General features: G+C 36.1%; 1 protein-coding gene across 1 annotated transcript in view; it reads right to left on the bottom strand.

The window, feature by feature from the left end:
- Positions 1–3440, bottom strand: part of LOC115885767 — a 39112-nt gene extending 35672 nt beyond the window's left edge. Inside the window, exon 1 of the mRNA XM_030904778.1 lies at positions 3327–3440. Within this exon, the coding sequence (XP_030760638.1) occupies positions 3327–3371 (45 nt within the window). The 5' untranslated portion in view covers positions 3372–3440. The remainder of the gene's footprint in view (positions 1–3326) is intronic.
- Between the last annotated feature and the right edge of the window lie 23154 nt (positions 3441–26594).

Below are 26594 nucleotides of genomic sequence, written 5' to 3'. Positions count from 1 at the left end.
CACAGTATTCTCGATATTATTATATAACTTGGTAAAATTTGAGAGGTAGTTTCATCTCGTTGGAATTTGACTTTCGAAAAATCCGTTTGCCAAAAATAAGCTTTATACGTCAAGCAGTCAGTTTAAGCAGAATCGTGGTTAAGAAATTACCCAACTTTTTGGAACACCTTGTATGATTTTTTTAAAATTTCAAAATATGTAAAAAAACCAAATAAATTATGCTTGTCCAAGCGTTTTCCCGAAAGACAAACCGTGTTTTAAATAACAAATATTGTAATATTTGAGGGGCGTTTTCACCCTCTTGGAATTTGAGATTCGAGAAACCCCTCCTTATCGAACCTCTACACCCCACAGTCAATCCGTTTTCCAAAAATCACCTTTAAATGTCAAGCAGTTTAAGCAGAATCGTGATTAATCAATGGTCATATTTTATGAAACACTCTGTATAAATTTATAAAAAATCTTAAAATATGTAAAACAACAAAATAAAATATACGTGTTTAAGAATTTTTGCGAAAAACTCACCGGTTATTAAATAAAAAATATTTTAATATTTGAGGGATAGTTTCACCCCCTTAGAATTCGAGTTTCGAAAAATCCCTTCTTATCGAACCTCTGCACCCTAAAGTCAATCTGTTTTCCAAAAATCAACTTTTTATGTCAAGCGCTTTAAGCAGGTTCGTGATTAATCAATGACCAGATTTTTCGAAACACCCTGTATACATTTTTAAAAAATCTTAAAATATGTAAAAAACAAAATAAAATATACGTGTTTAAGGTTTTTTTCAGAAACTTGACCGATTTTTAAATAAAAAATATTGTAATATTTGAGGGGTGCTTTCACCCTCTTGGAACTGGAATTTCGAAAAATCCCTTCTTATCGAACCTCTACACCCTAGAATCAACCTGTATGCCAAAATTGAGCTTCTTACGTTGAGTAGTTTGAGCAGGATCGTGATTAATCAGTATGTCAGTCACTTAAGGATTTTATATATTAGTATAGATATTCGCTTTTGAATAAAACAGTAACGATTTACAGCAATTTTAGCATTGATTTTTAGTCCCCATCAACACACTTATAAAATAGTGTTTGCTATTCTAGTAGAGAAAAAACTCTAGTAGAGATGGTTTTAAGTTCAGAAATATCTGGTATTTATCATTAAAACCATATCTGCTAGAGTAACTGCCCAACAGAGAAGATTTTCCAAGGACAGTGGAATTACATAAATCATAAATACTATTTTATAGGTCTGTTGACTATGACCAAAGACAAAGGCATGATTTTAATGTAAAAAATACGAAAAAATATTAATGTCTTCTTCAAAAGCGAATATCTCCAAAAAAATAAAGCTATTGAAATGAATTAAAAAACAAACAATCGAGAAAAGATACACCTAGATGACAAAATGATTTTTAAATTCCTTGCTTTGTTAACGAACTCCACAGGGTGTTTCGAACTTTTTTTGACACCAAAATATCAATATTTTGTTTTCCCTCGTATGATTGACATATGGCAACTTACATTTTTAATTTAGAAAGGGATACAAACGAGTCAAATAAATTAGCTACAAATTGCTTAAAAAATCACTAAAATCGGTCTACTAGAACACAATATACAGGGTGGACCACTGAAAACTTACAATGGCTATAATTTTTAAACCAAAAAAAATATCAAAAAAATAAAAAATACCGATCCAATGATATCGAAGGGGAATAAAATATGACGTATTTTTTGAACCACCCCGACCTACCGCTTAGACGGCACCCCTACTTGAAAAATGCTAAACGACGATCATAACGTTTTTAGGGTGAAATTGAAAAACTACCCCTTACACGAAAAATTAGGTGGACATTAATAAAAAAAGTATTTTTTTCAGCATAAGTTACAATTTGGGACCCAGCTAAATGAGGCAAATGAGGCATTTTTTAAACCACCCCTAGGTGCCATCCCCTCACTTATAATCTCATCAATGCTATTTTTAAATGTAGATAATAAAAAAGGCAACACAAAGATGTTTTTACAGCCTAATTTTGCGATAACGCAAATTCTTCCTTATCATCTATTTTTTTACTTTCAACAAACAGGTATCTTAAACTGGCATATCTTTGCGTTTTTGCACTGTCTTCTATCGATTTTCAATCGTTTGCAAATTTGGTGGTATTTTAAACGTTTATTTGATTCGCTTATTTGAAAGAAAAATGGTTTATACTGTGGAAGAAAGAATTCAAATAGTTTTTCTTTATGGTGCTGAAGGTATGTGTTATTTGAGAACAGCCCGTGCTTTCAATGAAAGAAATCCGGACAAAAACGTAAGTCACACAAGAAACTGGGTCGATCAAAAATAAAACAAGGACAGGGCCCAGGGTACTGAATGAAGAAATGCAGATGGAAGTTATTGGTCAGGTATCGGTCAATCCAGAAGCATCAACACGCCAGTTGGCATCAATCACAGGTATACCTCGAACATCTGTCAGGAGAGTATTGAAAATGCACAAATTCCATCCCTACAAAATGAAGATTCTGCAGGAACTTGGCGACGACGATCCAGATAGAAGGATTCAGTTCTGTGAACTAATCACGGAGGAAATTCGAAGGAAACCTTCACTTACTAAAAATATTTGTTTTAGTGATGAGTGCTCATTTTTTTTAAACGGAATTGTGAATAAGCAGAACTGCAGACACTGGAGCGATGAGAATCCGCATATGGTTGTTGAAGGACACACCCAACATCCCCAAAAGTTTAATATTTGGTGCGGAATACTAGGCGATAAAATTATAGGTCCATTTTTCATCGACGGAAATTTGACTGGTGATGCTTACCTGGAAATGCTGAACAATTTGATAGAGCCAGCCATTATAAATGAGGTTGAAAATCAAAGAAATTTGGAAGGAAATTTAACTCTTAATGAAGACCTCATACACTTTCAGCAAGATGGAACCCCTCCGCATTATTCTATTGTCACAAGGCGGTGGTTGGATAGATATTATCCAAGGCAATGGATTGGCAGAAGGGGTCCAATCGAGTGGCCGACAAGGTCCCCTGATCTCACTCCTTTAGACTTTTTCTTGTGGGGTTACACTAAATCCATAGTCTACAAGACAAAACCAGGTTCGTTGCAAGAATTGCGGCAGAGGATAACTCGACATAATAAAAGCATGTCGAAATATTCCGAGCGAGACTTTCCAAAAAGTGAAAGAAGAATTTGAAAATCGTTTGTATTTTTGTATGAAACAAAACGGCTGTCATTTTGAGCAATTGTTAAAATAAATTATCATTTTAAATTTCTTTCAAATTGTCAGACCTACATTTCTTATCACTACTTACCAGTAATTGTTGAAAGAAGACAGAAGTTGAAATCTGTATGACCATTGTTTAGCAATTTCAATTAGCTTTCCAAAGAAGTGTCACAAGTGGGGTATCGCTATCTTGAGATTAGAAGTGAGTGGCTGGCACCTAGGGGTGGGTCGGGGTGGTTTGAAAAATACCTCATTTGCCTCATTAAGCTGGGTCCCAATTTGTAACTTATGCTGAAAAAATCACTTTTTTCATTAATGTCCACCTAATTTTTCGTGTAATTAATTAGTTGTAATTTCTTTATGATCATCGTTTAGCATTTTTCATGGGCTTTCCAAAAAGGTGCCACAAGTGGGGTGTTGCCATTTAAGATTTTCAAGTGAGTAGGGGTGCCGCCTAAGGGGTAGGTCGGGGTGGTTCAAAAAATACATCATATGTATTCCCCCTCGATATTACAGAAACGGTATATTTTATTTTTTTGATATCTTTTTTGGTTTAAGAATTATAGCCATTGTAAGTTTTCAGTGGCCCACCCTGTATATATAAAACTAAAAAATACATGAAAATTTTAAGGTGCCTATTGTTCGTGCCGGTAAGTGTATTAACTCTTTTATTAGAAATATCGTTATTTGATCGTATTAAGTATAAGCCATACATATTACCATGCACTCTATTACATAGTTATTTCTTTCAATTTATCGTTTCTGTTGGGTAGGCACACTAGGCACACGCCTCTGTGCCCTTTAGCACCAACCGCCACTAAAAATTCGAACACCCCCTTTTAAATCTTTCCTTCATCGTTTTATGGGATATATTTTAGGAATAGAATAATGGCCCCCATAGTCATATAAAAATAGATCCCTTATTTTCCTATCGAGGAAGGCGCTAGTAAAACTGTCAGTCTGCATTTACAAAATTCCATCCATTGCCACTAAAATTTGTTTACGCTACGGTTTCAGCGCGACGCACGATTTGAGCTAATTACAGTTTACACACACATACACCACCACCCACAAAGAATTTCCTAAATAAAACCGTTTTCCTATCTCTCTTGTTATGTTTTACAAAAATAAACTGTAGAGTTGTATTTCCGTTCCTTCAGGCTTCCCACGCAGATGTTCAAATATAAACTTCGGTTATATTAAAATAGAAAGAAAAATGGTTTATAGATCTTTTTTAAGTTAATTTTAAATATATTACTCTGAATCTCAGAGAAATAAGTAAATTATGAAACGACCCTAACATACATATGTATATGATTAAGCATTGGGATATAAAAATTTAAAACTTGTTTAGACTGACTTGTTCTACAGGAAGGTCAGAATTGTATTCGGTAAACTTCGGCAGCATATTCTGTAGATTTACAGGGTGGTACGAACTGTATTTCGAAAATAAGTAAAAAAGTTCTATGTCCGTCATTTTTATATCGATTTTTTCCAAATAATTTCTGAAGTAACATCAATAGGTATTTGGATGAAAATTGGTGTAGAACTTTTTAAATTTTTCTTCGAAAAAAATATGATAAAACCAGTTTCTGTTGAACTTTTGGCACAAAAACATTCCAAATTTATAATATCAATCTAATAACTATTTAGTCAAGGTATGTTTAATTTATGTCAAAGATGACAGGTGTTGATAATTTAGATTCCAAATCTCTCCAGAACCATTACTCGTAGCGATTTTTACGAAGAGACCTTTTTTTACGTAGAAAACTTAGTAAATATATATTTTTTTACTCGGTAGTTTTATACAGGTACGGACGAAAAGTTATTACTTTCCAAACCATTATAAAAATGTGTAGATGGCGCCCCCTACAAGTAGGAGTCATATTGACATCAAAATCAAATTTCTCATGTCAAAAAACTCTCTCTCAAACACCAATTTTCATCCAAATAGTGACGTTACTTCATGAAACTTCTTCTTTTTGTTTTATGATGGCTCTGCTACAAGGCAATCGCCAGTTCAAAAAATGAAACTTTTAGAACCTGTATCCCCGAAACTAGGCATTTTAGAACATACATTTATACGAACTTTTTACTAACTAATCTGCAGAATAACCTGCCGACTTTGAATAAGAAGACTGAGGAAGGAGCATAATGCTATCCATGTATTCATGCATGGTGGGCGGAAAAGTCACCATAAAAGCTCTCTAGGGTGGGGATCCTTGACAGTTCTGTTTGACGATTCATTTGACACATTTGAATTTGATTTGAAATTTTGTGGATTTGTTAGTCTTTACGGAGCTTATTTTATGTTATTTATTATTTATTCTACTACTGATAGTTGTATAAAGGTAGTAAATCTAGATGGAAATTGTGGCAGAACTTAAATTAACAGTGACACTATCGCGATTTATACTGCATAAAATTACTGACATTTTCGTAATTTTTACTTAAACAAGATCTCTTGGTAAAAATCACTACGAGCAACCGTTCTCAAGATATTCAATAATGTTTTGCTGACTGCCTTATCTTGCCTTATAAATATCATATAATATAAAGTGATTAAATTTTCAGGGTTATTTTTTCAGAGTTTCAGGTTCTCTTTAATATTTTAGGTTGTACCTGCATTAACTGACACAGTATAATTCGGTTTTCAAAGAATTTAGATACGTTAATTTGACTTACCTGCTTCAGTAGCGTATCGGATGTTTGTGTTAATAAATACTTATTATAACTTATCTATTTTTATTAGAATTATATATTTTTATAACAATTTTAGTAACTACCAACATTTATTCACAACGTAAAATAAAACAACAAATTATTGAGTCTACCCCAAAGTTTTGGTCTAGTTGTCAAAATGTTGGTGATCCGTCAAATTATTTTTAAATAATTATTAATTCAGATATTCCTGATTTGCCGGAAAGTTCGGTGATTTGTGTTTATAGTTTGTGTTTTTATTCATTTGTGCATTTTGATATTTACAGTCGATCATTATTTTCGTGTTAGATACTAAACATTTTTATTAAAGACATTTTACACAACTTAGAAATAATACATTTATGAACAAACTAAAAAAAATGTTTAATCATAAATAAGTAAGTACATAGTTGGTAATATAGTATTTTTAGTAATAGTTAATTAGTAGTCTATAGTATATTATAATTTATTTGTTAAATCAAAAAAATAGGCGGTTTGTGCTCTATTGTTCGTGTTTAAAATGTATGTTTTCATAATTTTATTTTTAGTTTTGAATGTGTTACACTTCTAGTGATCTAATAAAACATAAAATATACTAAACAAGTCTATTTATTATTTTCTATTTTACAAGGAATAATTTTGCGCTTGAATAACGTTACCGTTTTAGTTAGCGTTAATAAATAACGGAACGCTAAAATTATGTTATGCTAAAACTCTCAATTAGTTTCTTCCGGATCACCAGGTGGCTCTAAATGATGGACTTATTTGTTTTATATCAGTGTCCAATCTATCTCTAGTAGGTGACATTAGTCTATGACGGTTGACGGTCACACTTTAACCGTAGAGTTGGCAAGGTTTGTTGCAATTTTTTTTTCTGAAGTAGCCGTAAAGTCTAGAGTGAGTAGAAATTGGTTGGGTACCCCAGCTTAATGATTTTAAAAGGGGTCGAATTATCGGTATGGGAAATTTCCAGAAGAACTAACAGACCTTTAAGCGCCATAATACGGTGTTGACGGGCGGAGAATTACGGGCGTAGACGTCGCAGAGATTGTCGATTGCGGTTCAAGATTGTCGATTGGAAATTTTCGCTCTTAGAAAGAATCGAATTGCCAACACCCGCGCCATTGCTAAGTGGTGATGGTTGTGGTTTGAAGTATATATTAGGCCAATTAGTATGCGTACAGTATATCGCCGAATCCGAAATTTTGACTCTTTTTCTTATCGTCCGCCTTGGGTGCTTAACCTAACCTATAACCTCTTACTCCTGAACAAAAGGTGTAACCATCTGGAGTGGTGAAGGGAGATAATTCAATGGGATTAGGAATGGAATCATGTGGTCTTTAGTGACAAATCTGGTTTCTGTTTGCGGATGCATGCTAGCCAGGTAAAAGTAAAAAGAAAAAATTCTTGCAAAAATTATGTCAAACCGCCTGCACCCACATATAGAAAAAATCCTTCCAGAATCGCAAACGGGTTTTCGCACTAACCGCGGCACCGTCGATTCCATATTTTCCATCCGCCAACTACAGGAAAAAGTAAAAGAACAGCAGTCTAAACTTTATGTTACCTTCATCGACCTAACAAAAGCCTTCGACTCTGTGAACAGAGATGCACTTTGGGCAATTATGAAAAAGTTCGGAGTACCCAACAAATTTCTTACAGTGTGTAAAAGCCTCCATAACAACAACCAGTCAAGAGTGTCACATCATGGATCACTAAGCGATCCCTTCCTGACAAATACAGGAGTTAGGCAAGGATGTGTCTTAGCGCCTCTCCTATTCAACATATTCATGGCAGCGCTCTCCATTATAGTGGACAGCAAACTGCAGGAGAGAGGATTGGGCATTAGATACAGATATGATGGCGGTCTGTTCAACATAAAAAGACTCAGGGCAAAAACACGTACAAAATTCATCACAGAACTTCAATACGCTGACGATTGCGCTCTAGTTGCAAAAACTGTACAGCAATTACAAGAAATGTTGAACACATATACCTGGGCATACGAGGCTTTGGGCCTTAAGCTAAACATCGACAAAACTAAAATCATGTGCACTCCCCCGGAAGATCACAACAATGCTATAAAAATCGGAGAAGAACTACTGGAATATGTAGCGGAATTCAATTATCTCGGCAGTTTGATTTCGGAAAAGGCCAATATCGACTCTGAAATTCAGCACAGGATTAGCAGCGCTTCAAGAGCATTCTGGAAATTAAAAGACAGGGTTTTTTACAACCATGACCTGAGCACAAAAACGAAACTTGCAGTGTACCGAGCAATAATAATCCCCACTATGTTATATGGGAGCGAAACCTGGGTGCCGTACCGCCGACACATGAACGCATTAAAAAAGCTGCAACAGAGACACCTTAGACAACTCTTAAGAATCAAATGGTTCCATCACGTCTCAAACGTATCGGTTCTTGAAAAAGCTAACTGCGAGAGTATTGAAGTCATGGTTACAAAATCCCGACTAAGATGGGCTGGTCACGTATGCAGAATGCAAGAAAACCGCATACCAAAATCACTGCTTTACGGTGAGCTTGTAGACGGTAAGAGGAGGCCAGGTGGACAACTCAAAAGGTACAAAGACATTTTCCACGAAAACTTAAAGGGGATTAATGTGCAGAATGAGTGGGAAGTAGCAGCTCACAATAGAACTCAATGGAGAAGAAATGTAAACTCAGTTAACAGCGAGAACCAAAAAGTTAAGAGGCAACAAAGCAATGAGATTTTTGAATGTCCGGAGTGCGGTAGACAAATAACATCACGTATTGGGCTTTTCAGTCACAGAAAAGCTCATGAAAGAAAACGCCTTGCGTGACCATCTTCTGATGCGTGTCAAATACTCGTCAGCGAGTAATGGCAGTATGTATGTGTGTATGTATGCATGCTAGCCAGGTAAAAGTAATAAGACGATGTGGCTACATAGGATTCCATACCTTCACACCGTCCAAAAACCAAATGTTGCCAAGGGCAAAACCCAACTTAATGCCAGACGAGATATTGCTCGAGCATTAATAAATATAAAATCTGAATAACAGGTGTTCGCCTTTTTTGTCACTCAATATATTTAGTATTGGTATACCGGGTGCGTCTCAAAAGTAGCTCACCCCTATAACTTTTTTATTTTTTTCAGATAAAAAAAAACGGGATTTGGTATGTTAGTATATGACAGAAATTAGGATTGATTGACGAATTCAATTGTTTTCGGTCACTTCCTGTTTCACCGAAAATGACTACAACTATTGATTATTAAATGACACCCTCGTTTTTTTTTAACTTTATTTGATAGAAAATAACACTCTGAATAGTTAATACATATATGTACAATACATATGTCAACTTTTGACATTTTCGCATATGGTTTATTTGAAATTATAACATATGGTTCATAATGACAATTTGACTCGAAATACCAAGTGTGTGATATCAAATTATTCGAAAAAAATGCTTTTTCCAAATATGCTAATGAGCCACCTTCGTTCCAGTTGAAAACATTGAGATATGAAGAAAAATACGAATTGGGCATCTTTCAACCGACCAGGACAAGACACAAGGCTCCTTGTTTAACAATTAGTCTTTTTAACATAGTCATGGCACTCTAGATTGAAATTTAAAATACGATTTTTTATTAAGCCAGAATGTCAAAAGATGACATGATATGTCATTCTATTCAGAATGTCATTTTTTATCAAATAAAGTAAAAAGATATCGAGGTTGCCATTTAAAAATCAAAAGTGGTAGTCTTTTCCGGTGAAACAGGAAGTGGCCGAACACAATTGAATACGTCAATGAATCCTAATTTATGTCATATACTAACATACCAAATTTTATTGTTTTATCTGAAAAAATACAAAAATATTATGGGGGTTTGGAAAGTTATAGGAGTGAGCCACTTTTGTGACTCACCCGGTATTGATAATGGAAAGCGAGTTAACTATCCAAAACGGCGTAGTTTTGAAATCATAGAATAAAAACAATTTAGGTTTGACATAACAATTGTAAAACTTGGAAAATAAGTTGGTTATAATAATGATTTTATAATTCGGAAACTCTCTATTTATTTATCTAGTAATGCTAAAACACTCTATTTTAAAGTCGATTAGAGAAAATAGTATGATTCATTGGCAAGTAATGTAAACATTTACGATCCGGTAAGATTGTGATGTAAGAGGAGGCTTAGCTTGCCTACGGCGGTTCAGTAGTAGACTGGCCAGCCGGCTGTTTTGTTGTGTTTTTTGTCATAGAGCTGATATTTGGGGGTTAAGAGTCTTTTGACTATAAACGTTGCAAGTACTGTAAGGCAACGGGTCGTTTGACCGGAAGAAAACCTCTGGTGACGTCTTTCCTTCGAGGTTGGTCTTGAGAGTTTGAGGTCTCCCTTGTCTTCTCGATTGACACGATGCGGCGTTGGGGTAGAGAGACTAGTGAGGTACCCCAATTAGCTTATTCGATTGGGATGCGAATCTGTTTAGCGGCAGAGTTGCGTCCGTGGGAAGCCCCTATACTATTTCAGGTGACACTAGCTAGTTGTTGAAGATTATTAACCGATATATAACCGAATGATATTTGAATTAGATGGAAAATATGGAATGGGATATATTGAATAGAATATATCAGTGGCTAGGGGGCGGAGTACCTCCGGGTGAGTCTTACTATTTAACTATTAATTTTATCCAGATCAGTAAATGTTTGTTTTGTTATTTTCATGTACAATTAGAGAGTGCTTGCCAATGACCAACTAAATGGATATTTGAGGTGAATTTGCATTGTGAGACCCGGTTGAGTAAGCCCCAGAAATAGGCGATTTTACACAATTTTAACTTAATAGGATCTTTATTTAATAAATTGATCATATGTGTTTTTTAAACTTGTTAAAATATTGATACAGAAAATGTAGTTTTTTCACTCGGTCTCGTCTGGTAGAATTTTACGGCCATGTGTCGACTGAGACCTAGAAAACGTGAAACGGGTAAAAGAAGTCGGAAACGACGATGCCGATTCAAACGAGCGTTCAATAAAATCGTACCGCTGCTGGCTGCCGAACCAGATGTTTCGCCTCGATCGTTAGTCGGCTCGAAAAGGATTCCAGATGTGCACTTGACTCCGCTCTCTCCGTTTGGATTAACTATTAGATTACGGGCCGCCATCTGGGAAGATCTCGCCGAGGTCGCCTCTAGAGTACACGCACCATCGAATTGCTTATCTAATGAGAACGTCGTTGTAATAAAATTTTATTGATTATGACTATTGAATTACGGAAGCCCTTATTACTATAATTGTTTTTTTATCGTATGTCTAGAGTTTCCATATAAGTTTTTGAAATTTCGGACAAAATCCTTCGTCGAAAATTTAATTATGTAAAATTATGTTCTTATTTATGTAAAGTTTGGTTAGGTTAGGTTAGGTTAGATTGCTGGGGTTTGGGACCATGTTTAATCCCTCACTCGGAGGCCTTGGGCCCATTGCGATACCCCTGTATTATTGTAATAAACTTTCCTCTCATTCTTTCTTTGCGCTAAAGCACTTCCAGCTCTTTGCAAAGTTCTCGATGTCGCTAATGTTGGCTTCTGCTGCTTCCTCTAATCCCTCCAAAAACCCTTGCCCTAAAGTTTTAAAACGTCGGTATTCCAGTGTCGGACTGTGGCACTGCAGGTGCTCTATGGTTTCTCCTTCTTCTCCGCATTCTCTGCAGTAGTCGTCGTTGAAAATCTTCCATCTCACGAGATTTACCCCCGTGGGGCAGTTTCCAGTGACAATACCTACAATTGTGCGTACTAGGTTCTTTTAGTGCTCTAGTAGTTGTTTTGTCATTTTGCTACCTACCACTGGCCACAGTCTTCATACTGAAGCCTTTTGCTGCTTGGCCTTGATGGTAATTCCTATAGCTACCTTCAGTGTGTTGATCGTCACAAATAGTGGGTCATCTGCCACTGCCTCTCCCCTGGCCCCCTCTTTGGCGAGTCTGTCTGCTTCTTGATTGCCCACCACATTGTTGTGGCCGGGTACCCAGCACAGAGTAGCCCCGCCTTGACGCAGGCAGGATAGTGCTTCTCGGCAGTTCATCACTGTTTTCGATCTGACTGATTGCATGGTCATGACGCTTCTTAAAGCGTGTGACGCTTCTTAAAGCGCCCAAGCTGTCAGAGTGTATCACGATATCCCCTATCAGCGGTTTTCTCTCGTATATAACTGGCCGTTTTCCTTATGGCGCAAACCTCTGCTTGTAGAACATTACAGCCATCCGATAGCCTAGTTCCTCTGAGAAGATGTCTATGAGACCAGCAGGGTTTGGAAGTAGTTAATTAAGACGTAATTTACCTGATTAATTACGTGTAGTTTTTCTTCAAAAAGTGAAAACTACATGAAACCTACATTTTTAAAATACATATTGTTACTAACAATCAATGGCGGATATAAGGATTTGGGGGCCCCACCGCGAAACTTTTTATGGGGCCCCCCCTAATAATAATTATTATTACGCTGTCAGCTGTCATTTGTTTTCAATATTTTTATTTTAGTGCGCAGGACGTCTCGTTTCGTCCTACTTCATTGTTCACATTTTTGTACCCGTTTTTTCGCCCATGAGGTTGTCACTTGTCAATGCGCGACAAGTGGGTAATTGGGCAATGTCGTTAGGTATTCGTGATTAAAGTTCACGAGAGATGGCGCTGTTAATATTCCAAGATGGCCGTGTAAGAATACCCGTTTTAAAAGTTCTTATGACGTGTTGTTTTCTTTTTAAATTTTTCTTACTTTTAATTGAAGTTAAATTATATTTTACTGGTCTAATATGAATGAACAGGGGCGGATACAGGAATTTATTTTAGGGGGTCCAAAATAAAAAGTAATGTAGAATAGAGACCTGCACGGGCCGGTTTTTTGTAGCCCGACCCGGCCCGGCCCCAGAAGAGAAGTAGGTTTTGTAAGCCCGGCCCGGTTTGTGGAAAGTTAAAACTTAAACTAGTCCGGCCCGGCCCGAATCATTAAAATAAAATGATCAAAATAAAATTACAAAAATCCTTTCAATTACAATTATTCCAAGTAGTTCTTTGTCGATTCCAGACAATCTATCAATTTCACAAAAACATAGCTTAAAAACACCTATTATAATACAGGGTGTCTCAAAAACATGTACAGAAGCAAAGTTGTGTTTATTTAAAGTGCGGAACCGGCCCGGCCCGAGGCCCGACCCCTATTGACAGTGCGAAACCGGCCCGGCCCGTGGCCCGTGTTCGGGCCGGGCCTGGCCTGAGGCCCGTTCGGGCTACTCGGCCCGTGCAGATCTCTAATGTAGAATATGCTTTTTAGGGCGCCATTTTTATCCAAAAAGCCTAATATTTAACACAGTTCACAGATTTCAGTTTCTCTGTATCAGCCACTGTGAACAAAAGAAACACGGAAAACGCCCAATTGTTGAAGATAAAGTTCTTTTAAAAAGAGACGTGTTAATTTTTTTGGAATAAAACGACTACGAAAAACATGATTTAACGATAAAGCTGGGTGGGTTTAAGTGTCTAACCCCAACATACTAAAAACACTTTAATATCCTAAATTGTGGGTACCAAGAAAATTAGATGTAATTGTATCCGCAATATGGGCGCGGGAAAACACTGTAAACACTTATTTGCCCCATTATTGTACAATAACAGGTATGTTAAAAGTTCAAAATTCTTTTTAAAATACATTTCTGTAATTAATATAACTAGCTGCAACACAATTATACAAATACGTTACCGATTTATGTTGAAAAAACGATCTTAAAATAATTTTGTGTTAGTATGGTCACTTTCTTTTAACCATTTTAGGTTACAAATATCACCAAATCAATAAAAATAACATTCGGGGGTCCCGTTTTTGTTGCTTTATTCTTAGTTACGAGTTTTAAATAATATATATACTTGTTGGAATATAATCTTCTTGTACAAAATAAACACCGCAAATTTTCTTGTACGACATCCACGTTTTGATTTCCACTATTACATCCATTTTGGCCATAAAATGAATTTTTTCGAGGAAAAAAGATTATGAAATTGCGGAACAGATTATGATTTTACAATAAAATATTATGCCTTAATTTGTAATAATTTTGTACTGTGGTACACCGCAATTATAAATACGATAAATGCGATCATTTTTTAAAGTCAGAAACCAACAAATCTCATACAAAAACTGAAAAACGGATATCTCGTCTGAACTTTTTTTAATGACTACTAGAGGGCACCACCACCACGGGAGATTTTAATCGCGAATTGCTTATCCATAGTTATCAATCAATGAGCAATGGGTTTTAAAAATGATGTAAAATAGTAACAGATTATACCAACATCGATCAGAATGCACTAAAAATGACAGTTGACAGTTACCGCAGTGATGCCAACAGACTTTTTGTGAGATTATGGCAAGCTGTAGCCAAAACTATCAATCTTCTTCTAAATTAATGTTCCAGATCGATTTTCAAAAATAAAATTATAATGAATGTATGATTTTAAACAGGCAAAAGGGTTGGCATTTTTTCGCTGTTATACAAATTTCAATAACGGACTTGACTTTCCCCCCGCAGTATTAATATTATTCTCCTAACCTGTGGCAACCTGTGGGGCCCTCTTGAAATAAAGTGGGGCCCGCGTCGCGGGCCCTACGGGCCCGTTATATCCGCCACTGCTAACGATAACGAAGTAGTATCGTATTGTTGATCAACGAAGCGGTGTTTACAAAAAATAGTTACTTTATTTTGTAGATTTTCGTACAGTGGCGTAATACCCAGAAGATTTTTTTGAAAAAATAATCTTATAAGGTTAAATTTGATAGAGACATGTAGTGCATAGTTTTTTTTATTTAATTAAAGAATTAATAATTCATAAAAAAAACAGAATATAATGGATAACACATTATATTATCAAATACTAATAAAAATATAAAAGTAAATAAATTAGAATATAAAAGAAATATTTAGTCTTTGAGTAATCTCTCAGATTACACTTGTTAATTATTTTTTCACACGCTAGTCAAAATATCAGTCAGGCAAACATCTGACGTTGCCAGTAATATAGTTACAGAACGGAAATTATTAATAAATAAAATTGTATTTTGTATTTTTTTTTCATAATTTAGAATAGTATAACTTCATAGTCTGGACACCCTCTACATCGAGCATTCCAGTAATCCGGACACGGTAATATTTTCCCCTGAAATCCGGGCGCAAAAAAAATTATACGCGAAATCTCAGAATTCTCCAATCTGGACAAGCAGAAACGTTTACATTTTTTTATGAACTGAGTCTATATTTCTGCATTGGAGCGGCTTTCTAGAGCGGCTTAAATGTAATAGTTCCAATCAAACGAGCACATAAGATTTTTACACTCGTCGAAAAATCTCAAATATTTGGGTATCTTTATTCTGGAAAAAGATTATGAAATTGCGGAACAGATTATGATTTTACAATTTGCAGTGTTTGACATGAACAAAAAACAAAAGGGATAAAATAAGTATTTTTATATTAAAATAATTTCAAAGACCAGTAGTCGGGTTCACATGTACCATTATTAGAAAAAAAATCGGCAACTGTATCCAGAGAGCTAGAAGAACGGGATGCACTGGATAGAGAGATTCGGCTAAGGCGAACACGGAAGCAGCAGTAGCTGTATTCTTGATCAACAGACACTCAGTGTCAAATCAAAAATAGATTTTCAAATAGATTGTAGAATGAAGATTTAATGGGGACGTTAATCACCGCAAACTTACATATCTATTATGTCCTCCTTTCGTGAGTTCTGTTATCAGAGCTTTGAAAAAAGCCAATATCTGAGACAGATGTTAGTTTTACAGAGGTTAGTTTTCCAACTCTGATATCATTCGTATCAAAGTTATGGCATGTAGTATCAACGCACTCAGTGAAGAGTTGTTCTGACGTTTCAACATTTTCCCACAGAATCTGCATTCGCCGTTGTTTCTTAACTTCATTATACCGAGTTGTTTATTGAGAAGTATGCAAGTGTTGCTTAAATTTGTACATTCTTGGTAGGTCATCCACTGGTAGTTGGAGGAGTGGAATTTTCCTTTTGATGGTGTTTCAAGCTTCTGAGCTAATAATTCCCCCAGTGCTGTTTCCGTCAGTGACCATTCTAATCATTGTCCCATTGGCATATCTACCGATGATAATGTTCAGTGGTGCTAGGTCTAGAATTACCACCATTTCTGCTGCTAGCCAGGTTTCCGTGGCTCCTGTGATGCAGATACATGCCAGTCTACTGAGGATAGAAATGCCAGATAAAACAACTCTAGTCGCTTTCGCAGACGACCTTGCCATTGTTGCATGTAAAAGCGATGAAGCTGTACTGACGGACACCGTCAACTTGGCAATAAAGCTAGTTGTAAATTGGATGAAGGATAATAAATAGATTCACCGTATAAATGGGCAATGAAACAGAAGCAGTATTACTGACCAAAAAAATAAAAATATTCTCGGTGTATTTTTATATACAAGGAGCTGAAATTTATCCAAGTAATTCTTTGAAATACTTAGGTATATGGCTAGATACCAAACTGAATTTTTTGGTCTATATTAATAAAATGATCACCAAGGCTGAGAAAACTGTCACCGCTTTAGCCAACTAGCACCTACTCATACCAAAAGTGGGAGGAGCTAGAGCATCCAAAAGCGTTGCTTGCTAGTGTGGTGTGTACCACACTAACCGCGAGTGTTCGCAGCTGTTGTATGCTGCAACGGTATGGCATAAAGTCATTAACACTCGAAACCTTAGACAAAAATTACGCAGAATGGCACAATACAACGTATCATGTCTTTTAGAGTATGCAGCATATGCAAAGCGGTATTTGGAGAGGCTATAGGGATTATATCTGAAAGAGCACCTATTGAAATTCTCATACAGGAAGATACCATAGGATGGATAAGGATGTAGCGAGGACAACTTCTCCAGCAGTGGCAGGACAAACGGGATACCGGAATATATGGCAGATGGACATACAGTTTAATACCCGACATTCGACTATGGTTGAACATATCATACGGAGAAGTGGATTAGTTCAAGAATCAAGCATTGTCTGGCCATGGGTGTTTTAGAAAATATCATCAGGTTCATGATGTTCAGCATACACTGTTTGCGTGCGAACGATGGCAGATCTTTAGGGAACAATTCCGTATGGAAGGACTTCGACTTCCCCACTTTCATGATACTTAGTTGAAAGGGAAGAACAATGAGCGCTAATATATCGGATATTCCGAAGTATCATAAACTGTAAAGAGTGGGAAGAGAAATAAAGAGTATGATTAAGATGATAAGGTAAATCTAGACACCCTTTGCACTGAGGGAATGCGAGAGCGGATTTTTTTAGTCGGTAGGCATCCGGCACTACCCAACTTTGGGTGTCTTATAAAAGATTTTTCCCTCCTCTACGAAAAAAAAATAAGGTCGTATGTAAGTCCCTGCATTATGCATAGGTATTTCTCTGCTGTACCTGGCGCTAGTTTTTTTGATATAATAATGTACTGAATAGGCTGTGATATTAATGTAGGAATTCCATTATAAATAGTTTCAAGTATTTCAAGTGACGAAGCTTGATAGAATAAAGAAAAGACCTTTAGATCTATTATAATAGATTGGCAACGCTGAGCGAAGCATGAGTCGGGGAAAATTCTCGGTATCGGCTGGCGCCAACTGGGATCCGCGACGGCAAAAACGCCAGCGATAAACGTTGTAACGGCGCCTGGACGTAGCCGCCGGCCATATGTTTGTTCAACAAGAGCCGCGCATATTGATATTGTTATTCCTACTACTGTTATTATTTCGAAGCGTTAATTGATGCAGTTGTTGTTGTTATATACTTTCGATTATTTAAATTAATTAAAGCGGTGATTAGAGGGCTATCGGCCGGGATCACATTGGTTACGTAATATTTATGATTGATAGGTATATTTAATAAATATTTGATTTTTTTAGATGCTATTATGCCACAGAAATAAAATTTTTATTTATCCGTACATTACTAGCTACTAGAATAGTTGTTGATGTACATACAATGGAATTATTAACGGAGATTCTACAGCTACGTACGAGACTCTTTTCCAACGCACTATCCATTCCTTGATTTTTGCTTTGCAATATAAATGTTTCATTTTTGTATTTTATTCTATCTTTTCCGAACATAAAATATTTTAGGTCTAAATATTAGTAAAAAAAGTACTACGAACAAGATGCAGAAGCTCTTTCATGGATTAGGTTAGATTCTTCGAGGTGGCTATCGCCCTGATCCACTGAGACCTTTTTAGATCTATTGAGGTCATCTTCTGATCTTTAGGTTCCATCTTCCAGTCGGAATTCAATTACATCGGCAGTTTGATTTCGGAAAAGGCCAATATCGACTCTGAAATTCAGCACAGGATTAGCAGCGCCTCAAGAGAATTCTGGAAATTAAAAGACAGGTCTTTCTACAACCATGACTTGAGCACAAAAACAAAATTTGCAGTGTACCGAGCAATAATAATTCCCACCATATTATATGGAAGCGAAACTGGGTGCCGTACCGCCGACACATAAACGCATTAAACAAGTGGCAACAGAGACATCTTAAACAACTCTTAAGAATCCGGTGGTTCCATCATGTCTCAAACGTATCGGTCCTTGAAAAAGCTAACTTCGAGAGTATTGAAGTCATGATTACAAACTCCCGCTTAAGATGGGCTGGTCACGTATGCAGAATGCAAGAAAAACACATACCAAAATCTCTGCTTTACGGTGAGCTTGTAGACGGTAAGAAGAGCTCGGGTGGACAATTCAAAAGATACAACGACATTTTCCATGAAAACTTAAAGGGAATTAACATGCAGAATGAGTGGGAAGAACACAATAGAACTCAATGGAGAAGAATTGTAAACTCAGTTAACAGCGACAATCAAAAAGTAAAGAGGCAACAAAGCAATGAGATTTTTGAATGTCCGGAGTCCGGTAGGCAAATAACATCACGTATCGGGCTTTTCAGTCACAGAAAAGCTCATGGAAAAAAACGCCTTGCGTGACCATCTTCTGATGCGTGTCGAATACTCGTCAGCGAGTAATGATAGTATGTATGTATGTATGTATCCTTCAGTCTACTTCTGATCCTTATGTTATATTCTCCAATCCTTTTCAAAATGTCTAGCAACTTTGAGACTGAACCCTCCATTTAGGTAGCTCTCTGTCAATGACCTATCATTGCCAAATACCGAGAACCGCATATTTGCCAGGCTGTCGCACCGACATAAACTGTGTTCTGTCGTTTCTTTTTCAAAAATACATTTCTGTTTTTCATTCTAGAAATTTTTCTAAACGTAGACAACCAAAAAAACTTCTTGCAGAAGTGTACTATTTTTATTTATTGATAAAATATTGTAAAATAAGCAAGATTTGAAAAGTACTCGGCAACTGGAATTCGCAAACAGACGCGTTTTGGCTTACAGCGTGTTTGGGTTGCTTTGGTTAGGTATGTTTTGGTCTCGGTTTTGGTTTGTTGTTTTTCTTGGTACGGTATTAACTACAGTCTCAATTACAGTATCTATTAGGTTAAGTTCATACCTACATACACAAGAAAAGTGTCCGTTAATAAATAAATACGTTTAGCAAGGTTTCCCGCGGCGCACTGCGGCGCCTTTTTCGTCCTGCCCGATGAGGGATTAGAGTTCTCTTTGATGGCAGTGCAATTCCTAACTGGTAGAGACGACCAATCGGTGTCATATAGGAGGCATTGTAAATGTGTGACCGGTACATATGTAGTATATTTGGTACATGGCTATTAAGGATATTTGATATCCTTAGTAGCCGCTAACAATTCTTAAAATTTAGAATCAATCTTTGTTTAACTACAATTGAAATTAAATTAACATGGAGAAAATATCAGTATACGTCAAAGTTAAATGCATTTTGTTCAATTTTTAGCAGTAGTGTTTGTCACAGTCCATCTGACTAATGTTTGGTTTGAAGAATGGTATAGGTAACATCTGTATCTCTGTATTTATAGAATTCGCAAAAGTTGGCGTGCGCTGGGTGTCTATTAACTCTAAGAAACACGTGTTAAACGATCAACTTTACAATTGAACAATACCCAGATTGCGAAACAACAGATGCCTTGCGGTCATTTGCAGGCGCCAGACGGACGTCTATAATGACGCGTTTATGTATGTATGAGTGTTTTATTACAGCGTAAATAAATAGCCTGATAACGATATTGAACCGATCTTTACAATCACGTTTCTTTAATTGGTTATTGTATACAGCGGTCGAACAGTTAGTCACAACAAACCAATTAAGTATCGTGCCAAAAAGCTGTAATTAAATTATCCGTTGCTAAACCGTGTTTTAATTACCCTTTTCAGAACTGTCACTATTAACTGATTTTTTTCAGTGTGCGACAATGCATTTTTTACATTTATGTAACTGGTCTAGTAATGGTGTCGCTAGTAATATATCTCGAATATAAATAGTTTATAGTAGGACATTCGCCAAAATTCACGACAGACCTGATGAGCAAAGACAGTCAAAGTTATAGAGTGTACTAACAGGGTATTATAAGCTTAATGGGCATCTAAAGCTGATCGGATTGACGGACAAAGCCATGTGCAGATTTTGTCAAACTGAAGAAGAAACGACGGAACACTTTTTATGTCGGTGCCGAAAGGTTAAATAAAACAATATTGTTACGTTTTTCCTCGGTTCCGTGTGGATAGAAACTCACAATTTATTTAAACACAATTTATTTTATACGATTAAAAGGCTTAAAGAACTATATACAAACTATTTATAACTATTTATCTAGAAAGAATTTATTTTGAATTAAGCGCGATAACTGTACCCGTCTATTTATTTCTGTCCTCTTCAGGCTACAGCCGTCGGCTTTTATACCCACAGTTAAAGAATTCTCGAATAATCCATAGATCATTAGATGCATAGAGAATGCAGTTTTAAATTTGAAAATACACCGTTTTAAATTGCGAATCGTGACAATTTGGCGAAGGATTTTTTTAAATAGTTAATTGTGTGTTTGAACACTTTAAATACAAAAAATATTTATTTTTTATCTAATAGAAAATAATATACAGAGTGTTTCATTTAAAAAACAAAGAAAATTATTTTATATTTTAGACAATTTGGCAATTTTGAACACCCTGTATGATATTATTACGATGTTTATTATTATAGAAAAGTTGAGTATAGACTATCTAAAGTAAATACCTAATATAGTTTTGATTTCAGGACAGTATTTGTAATAATATTTTTAAGGAAGATTAAAAAATATATATTTTTTTTATCAGAAATATTTACTCAACATCATAAAGAGTTATTTCTCCAAACGGGTGGTGCTTACTGGGAGTGGTTACAGTAAGATAGTCAGTATGGGAGTTCCACAGGGGTCAGTTTTAGAACCTTTTTTTGTGGAACATCCTGTATGATCCGGTCTTCGCCATCGATTAACCCAGTGGCGTCTACACGATAGCCTTTGCGGACGACTTAGCCGTTGTGTCTATAGGAAAAGGTCTGGATGAAGCCAAGAGACTTGCAACGATAGCCGCTGAGAATATAAGGCGGTGGATAGAAAGCAGAAGGCTAGAACTAGCTCGTGAGAAGACCTGTGTTTGCAGACTGACATGAAGAGCAAAACTGTAGGGATTTTGGAGGTCAACATTCTGGGAGTACAAGTGCCAATTAAGAACAAGATTAAATACATGGGCGTCTGGCTAGACAAAAATGGTACCTTTGTCTACCACACTCAGACAAAGGCAAAGAACGCAGCGTGCAAGAGCTCTAACAAGGCTCTTGCCGCGCGATGGTGGCGCCGGCCATTGGGCACGCAGTATGCTGGCAACTGCAGACGCGTCTGTTGTGCTGTATGCTGCACCCGCATGGGCTGAAACCGCTCTAAAGCTGGCAAAGAATCTTGACGCTCTAAACCGGGCACAGAGGACAGTGCTCCTGTATGTAAGGTAAGCAGGGCAAACACAGGAGCACTACAAGTGCTCGCTAGGATAATGCCTCTAGACCTACAAGTTAGATACAGGAGCGAATCTAGGCTAGAAAAAGGTGATATCAAGGCAAAAAAAGAAAAATTCCTGGAGCTGTGGAAAGCAGATGGCAAAGCAGCGATCGAGGCGGCTGGACTCGGCGCTGAATACCAGACCTGAGACCATGGCTACGTAGAGTCCATAGGAGACTGACCTGCTGCTTGATGCAGTTTCTGAGTGGACATTGTACGTTTGCTGCCTACAGCCATCGCATCGGAAAAGCTGCCTCTTCCCACTGCGGAGCTTATGGCGATGTAGAGGATGCCGGGCACGTACTACTGGAATGCGACCGGCATGCGGCACTGAGAACCTCGTCAGGGTTATGCTGCGTGATGAGCAATGCTGGAAGGCTGTTGACTAGCTGTGTCTCAACGTTCTTATTGAAGTGGACGAGGTAGTGGCCGAAAGACGTAATAGATCTATGTAAATTGTCCTGCATGGGCTGTCAGTGATATCGATTCTGTGACAATCAAGATTAAGTTTAAGAACTAGAACGATACATTGTCGACGGAGTGACGAGTAAAGGTAGGAGTGGATGCATCCGTATGCCTCACGGCGATCGACATCCACTCCTAGCATAAGAGAGGGGTTTAGTGGGTATTATGCGGCTAGTATCACATTGTCGCATCGAACCCCACACTTTGGCGGTAAATCGCTTCCCCTCTTCTCTAACAGAAAAAATAAGCCAAAAAATGCAATAATAAACAGGGTGTTGGGTTTAAAAGAAAATCATCCCGTTGAAAAAAAAACTGTTTTTATATGAAAAGATAAAAAATGCTGCCTCTACCTAACTATGGTTTAAATTTAATCTAATTGTTACTGTCTAGCAAGCAGTGGCGGAACTATCGATGTGCCGTGGGTGCGAATCACACGGGCCCAGGTCCTCGGGGGGTCTGAGCCGCATTCCCATATCTATCACATGCTATCGCGAATCAAGCGGAATCGGGCGATTCCAAACTAAGTTCTTATCTATCACACGTCTTCTTAACTACTTAACTAGCACAAGCTATCGCGAAAATAACTTATTACTTTACACTTGTTCTTGTGCAATTTTGTAGCTGTGTTTTCGTTTTTTTTTGCAAAATAAAAATAACTGTAAATATGTGATTTTTCATTAGAGCATTAAATTTGACAATAAAGGAAATTTGCTGTATTGTCACTCGATTTCTGTACCATCGAATAGAAATAGAACTAAGCTAGTTGTAGCATCAAAAAGAGCATGAAAAATTATACTGGCGAAAGTAGTTAACTCAAAATCACAAAAACTCTAGTTACCTAATGGTTGTATTAAGGGGTAAAGTAGTTAAGTAACGAGTAAAGAGTTACGATAGGTGCCCGAAACTGCTACTTTTTTTGGCAATTATTTCAGTAGAAAATTAAGTTACTCGTACAATAGACATTGGTAATATTGTGTCAACTTTCGCCCATGCTAAAGCAAGGAAAAAAGAATTTTAACATGTTCATGTTCCTATTTACATTGTTTATTTTAATTTAGTTAGTTTTGTTGTTGTTTTTTGTTTTGTTTTTATTTATTTTTTTATTTATTTGATATTTTATATGTTTTGGGTTACATATTCTGTGTTGCAGTAATAAATAATACTAGGTATATAAAAATTAATTTGATAATGTTATTTCTAACCTAAAATAAGAGTGCATATTATTCAGATTAGTAGTATTGAAATATGTAGGTGTAATAGGGGGCCCGGTAAAATTTTTGCACATAGGCCCGTGAGTCTGTTGTTACGCCACTGCTAGCAAGAGCAGAGTAATGCGATATTGTTTCAGCCTCTGATCAATCCTCGTTTCTGTTTGCGGTTTATTTTCTGCCGAAGTGACCTTTTGGCGCGGCATGCAGCCGTGGCGACGACTATACTAAATACCTATCGCTTATTTCTAGCTGAGCAGTAATGGCCTATTAAACACCTACACCAATGGGCTGCTAACTTGACACTAAAATATCGTATTGCAGCGGGTGAATTATGCGAATAGGCGCAGCCTCCGAATTTAAGAGCCTCTGTCATTCTAAACTGCACATTTTTTCTAACTATAAACTATACAATATTTTATGTTCTTGAACAAATTAAATAAATAAAAACTTACATTTGTGTTATTTTGTTACAGCATAAAGTCTGTCCAACGAGTCTGGGAAGGTTTTGACAGACTACAACCTGAAGATGCCAGAAAATACAATTTACCTGTGAATTAAAGTGACATAGCGGCTAGTAACACAACTGGCACTGACATCTTCTGGTGCACATACTATACAGGGTGGTCCGAATTGTATTCCGGAAACTTCGGTAGCATATTTTGCAGATAAAAATAAGCAAAAAAGTTCGTATAAGTATATGTTCTAAAATGCTTACTTCTGGAGATACAGGGTGTAGAAGTTTCATTTTTATTTCGATTTTTTCCAGTTAATGTGAAGTAACGTCAATATTTGGATGAAAATTGGTGTCTGGGAGTTTCTTGACATGAGAAATTTGATTTTGATGTCAATATGACTCCTCTTTGTAGGGGGCGCCATCTACATATGTTTTAACTGTTTTGAAGAGTAATAAAATGTTGTCCGTATCTGTATAAAACTACTGAGTGAAAAAATATTCATTTCCGTGATTTTTTACGTAAAAAATGTTTCTTGGTAAAAATCGCTACGAGCAACCGTTCTCAAGATATTTAGAATGGAAATAGTCAATTCATGCCATTATTGACAAAAGATAAATACGCGTTGAGTACATAGTTCTTTGACTGAAATAATAAATTTGGGAAATTTTTATTTTTTTTTAAATGATGAGAAAACAGTTTCTGTTAAACTTTTGGCACAAAAACATTTCAAATTTATGATTTCAGTCTAATAACTATTTAGTCAACATGTTTAATTTATGTCAATCATGACAGGTTTTGATAATTTCGGCTCCAAATATCTCGAGAACCATTACTTGTAGCGATTTTTACCAAGCGACCTTTTTTATGTAAAAAACGTCGTAAATGTATATTTTTTTACTCACTTGTTTTAAACAGGTACGGACGAAAAATTATTACTCTTCAAACCAGTTAAAAAATAGGTAGGTGGCGCCCTCTATAAGTAGGATTCATATTGACATCAAAATCAAATTTTTCATGCCAAAAAACTCCCAAGCACCAATTTTCATCCAAATATTAAGGTTACTTCAGAAATTATTTGGAAAAACTACACCCTGTATCTCCGAAACTAAGCATTTTAGGGCATACATTTATACGAACTTTTTTACTTATTTTTATCTGCAGAATATGCCGCCAAGGTTTCTGGAATACAGTTCGGACCACCCTGTATACAAGAAACTGTAACAGTGCCACGGTCCTCTGTAGTTTCTACAGGATGTCGCCATCTCGGTAGAACGGTAGTTTATATCGAAATGAAATTATAGCAGTATATGTAGGTTAATTAAAATCATTTTTTAAAAATATATAGAGTTATACAGGGTGTCCCCAAAAAAAATTACACATCAAAGTTGTGGTTTTTGTAATGGAACACCTTATTAATTGATTTTCGGATTCTAGGAAAAAAATAAAGATGAGTTTTATTAAAGCATATACCTAAAATGTAAGGATTTTAACATATTTCACATTTGGTGAAAATGAAGAATAAATTTTAAATAGCTAATTTTAAATAACAGCTACCGAAATTTTAGTTGACCTTGTATAGCCTGATATTTAATTATAATAACCAAAAAGTTATACAGGGTATATATGGAACATTAGTTACTATTAAAAACAACCCAAGCAACACCGTTCAAGAGTATATACCTTTCATAAACGTACTATCCGTATAAATATCGCATATTTTTTTAAAGGTATAAATAATATACGTATTTCATATTACTTTTTTATATGCAATGTATAATATACGCATATTAAAGGGCTTTATTTTCCGTTAATCTTAGTATATACGTTTATTATACTGAACATTATTATACTGCTTTTTAACGTATATTCGAAACATATATTTTAAGTATATAATATTTCGATTTTGACAACAAGTCAGTTATATTCGTAATTTTTGAAAGGTTCAGACACAAAGGGCATAGTAAGTCATTATCAAACTGTTTTTTGTGATTTTTTGATAAATTTGAACTCCAATATAAAAATATTGAAAAGAACTGAATTTCAAAAACGTATATAACTAGTATCAATAAATTGTATAGAAATGGTATATAGACTACATATACGAAACATTTATTCGACACTATAAAATCTAGTCACGTGATTAGATCTACCAATCATATCGTTAGACTTTTTACAGCAGATGGAATCTAAATGGAATATGGTACACGTATATGAAACTTATACTCGACACTACAAAATCTTATCACATGATCAAATCTACCCAATCACGTTGCGTCTTCTATGAAACATCTAGGTTCAGGGTATTCATAAGTGTGATCAAGAGTAAAGACGCCATTGTGTCCACACATTGTTTGTTTGATATCAATATAAGGTGCGTTATTTAATATAATACTTTTTCTAAAGACATAAATATGGTATATCCATCTATAATCCAGCTACCTACTCCTTTTACACAATTTATAGTTCAATTATTGCAGAAGAAAGAGAAAGTACACTTA

Source organism: Sitophilus oryzae, unplaced genomic scaffold (assembly GCF_002938485.1).
Source record: "Sitophilus oryzae breed Bouriz unplaced genomic scaffold, Soryzae_2.0 scaffold_41_pilon_pilon, whole genome shotgun sequence".
NCBI classification, from domain to species: Eukaryota; Metazoa; Arthropoda; class Insecta; order Coleoptera; family Curculionidae; genus Sitophilus; species Sitophilus oryzae.
The sequence above is the reverse complement of the archived record's forward strand: the minus strand, read 5'-3'. Positions and strand labels throughout refer to the sequence as shown.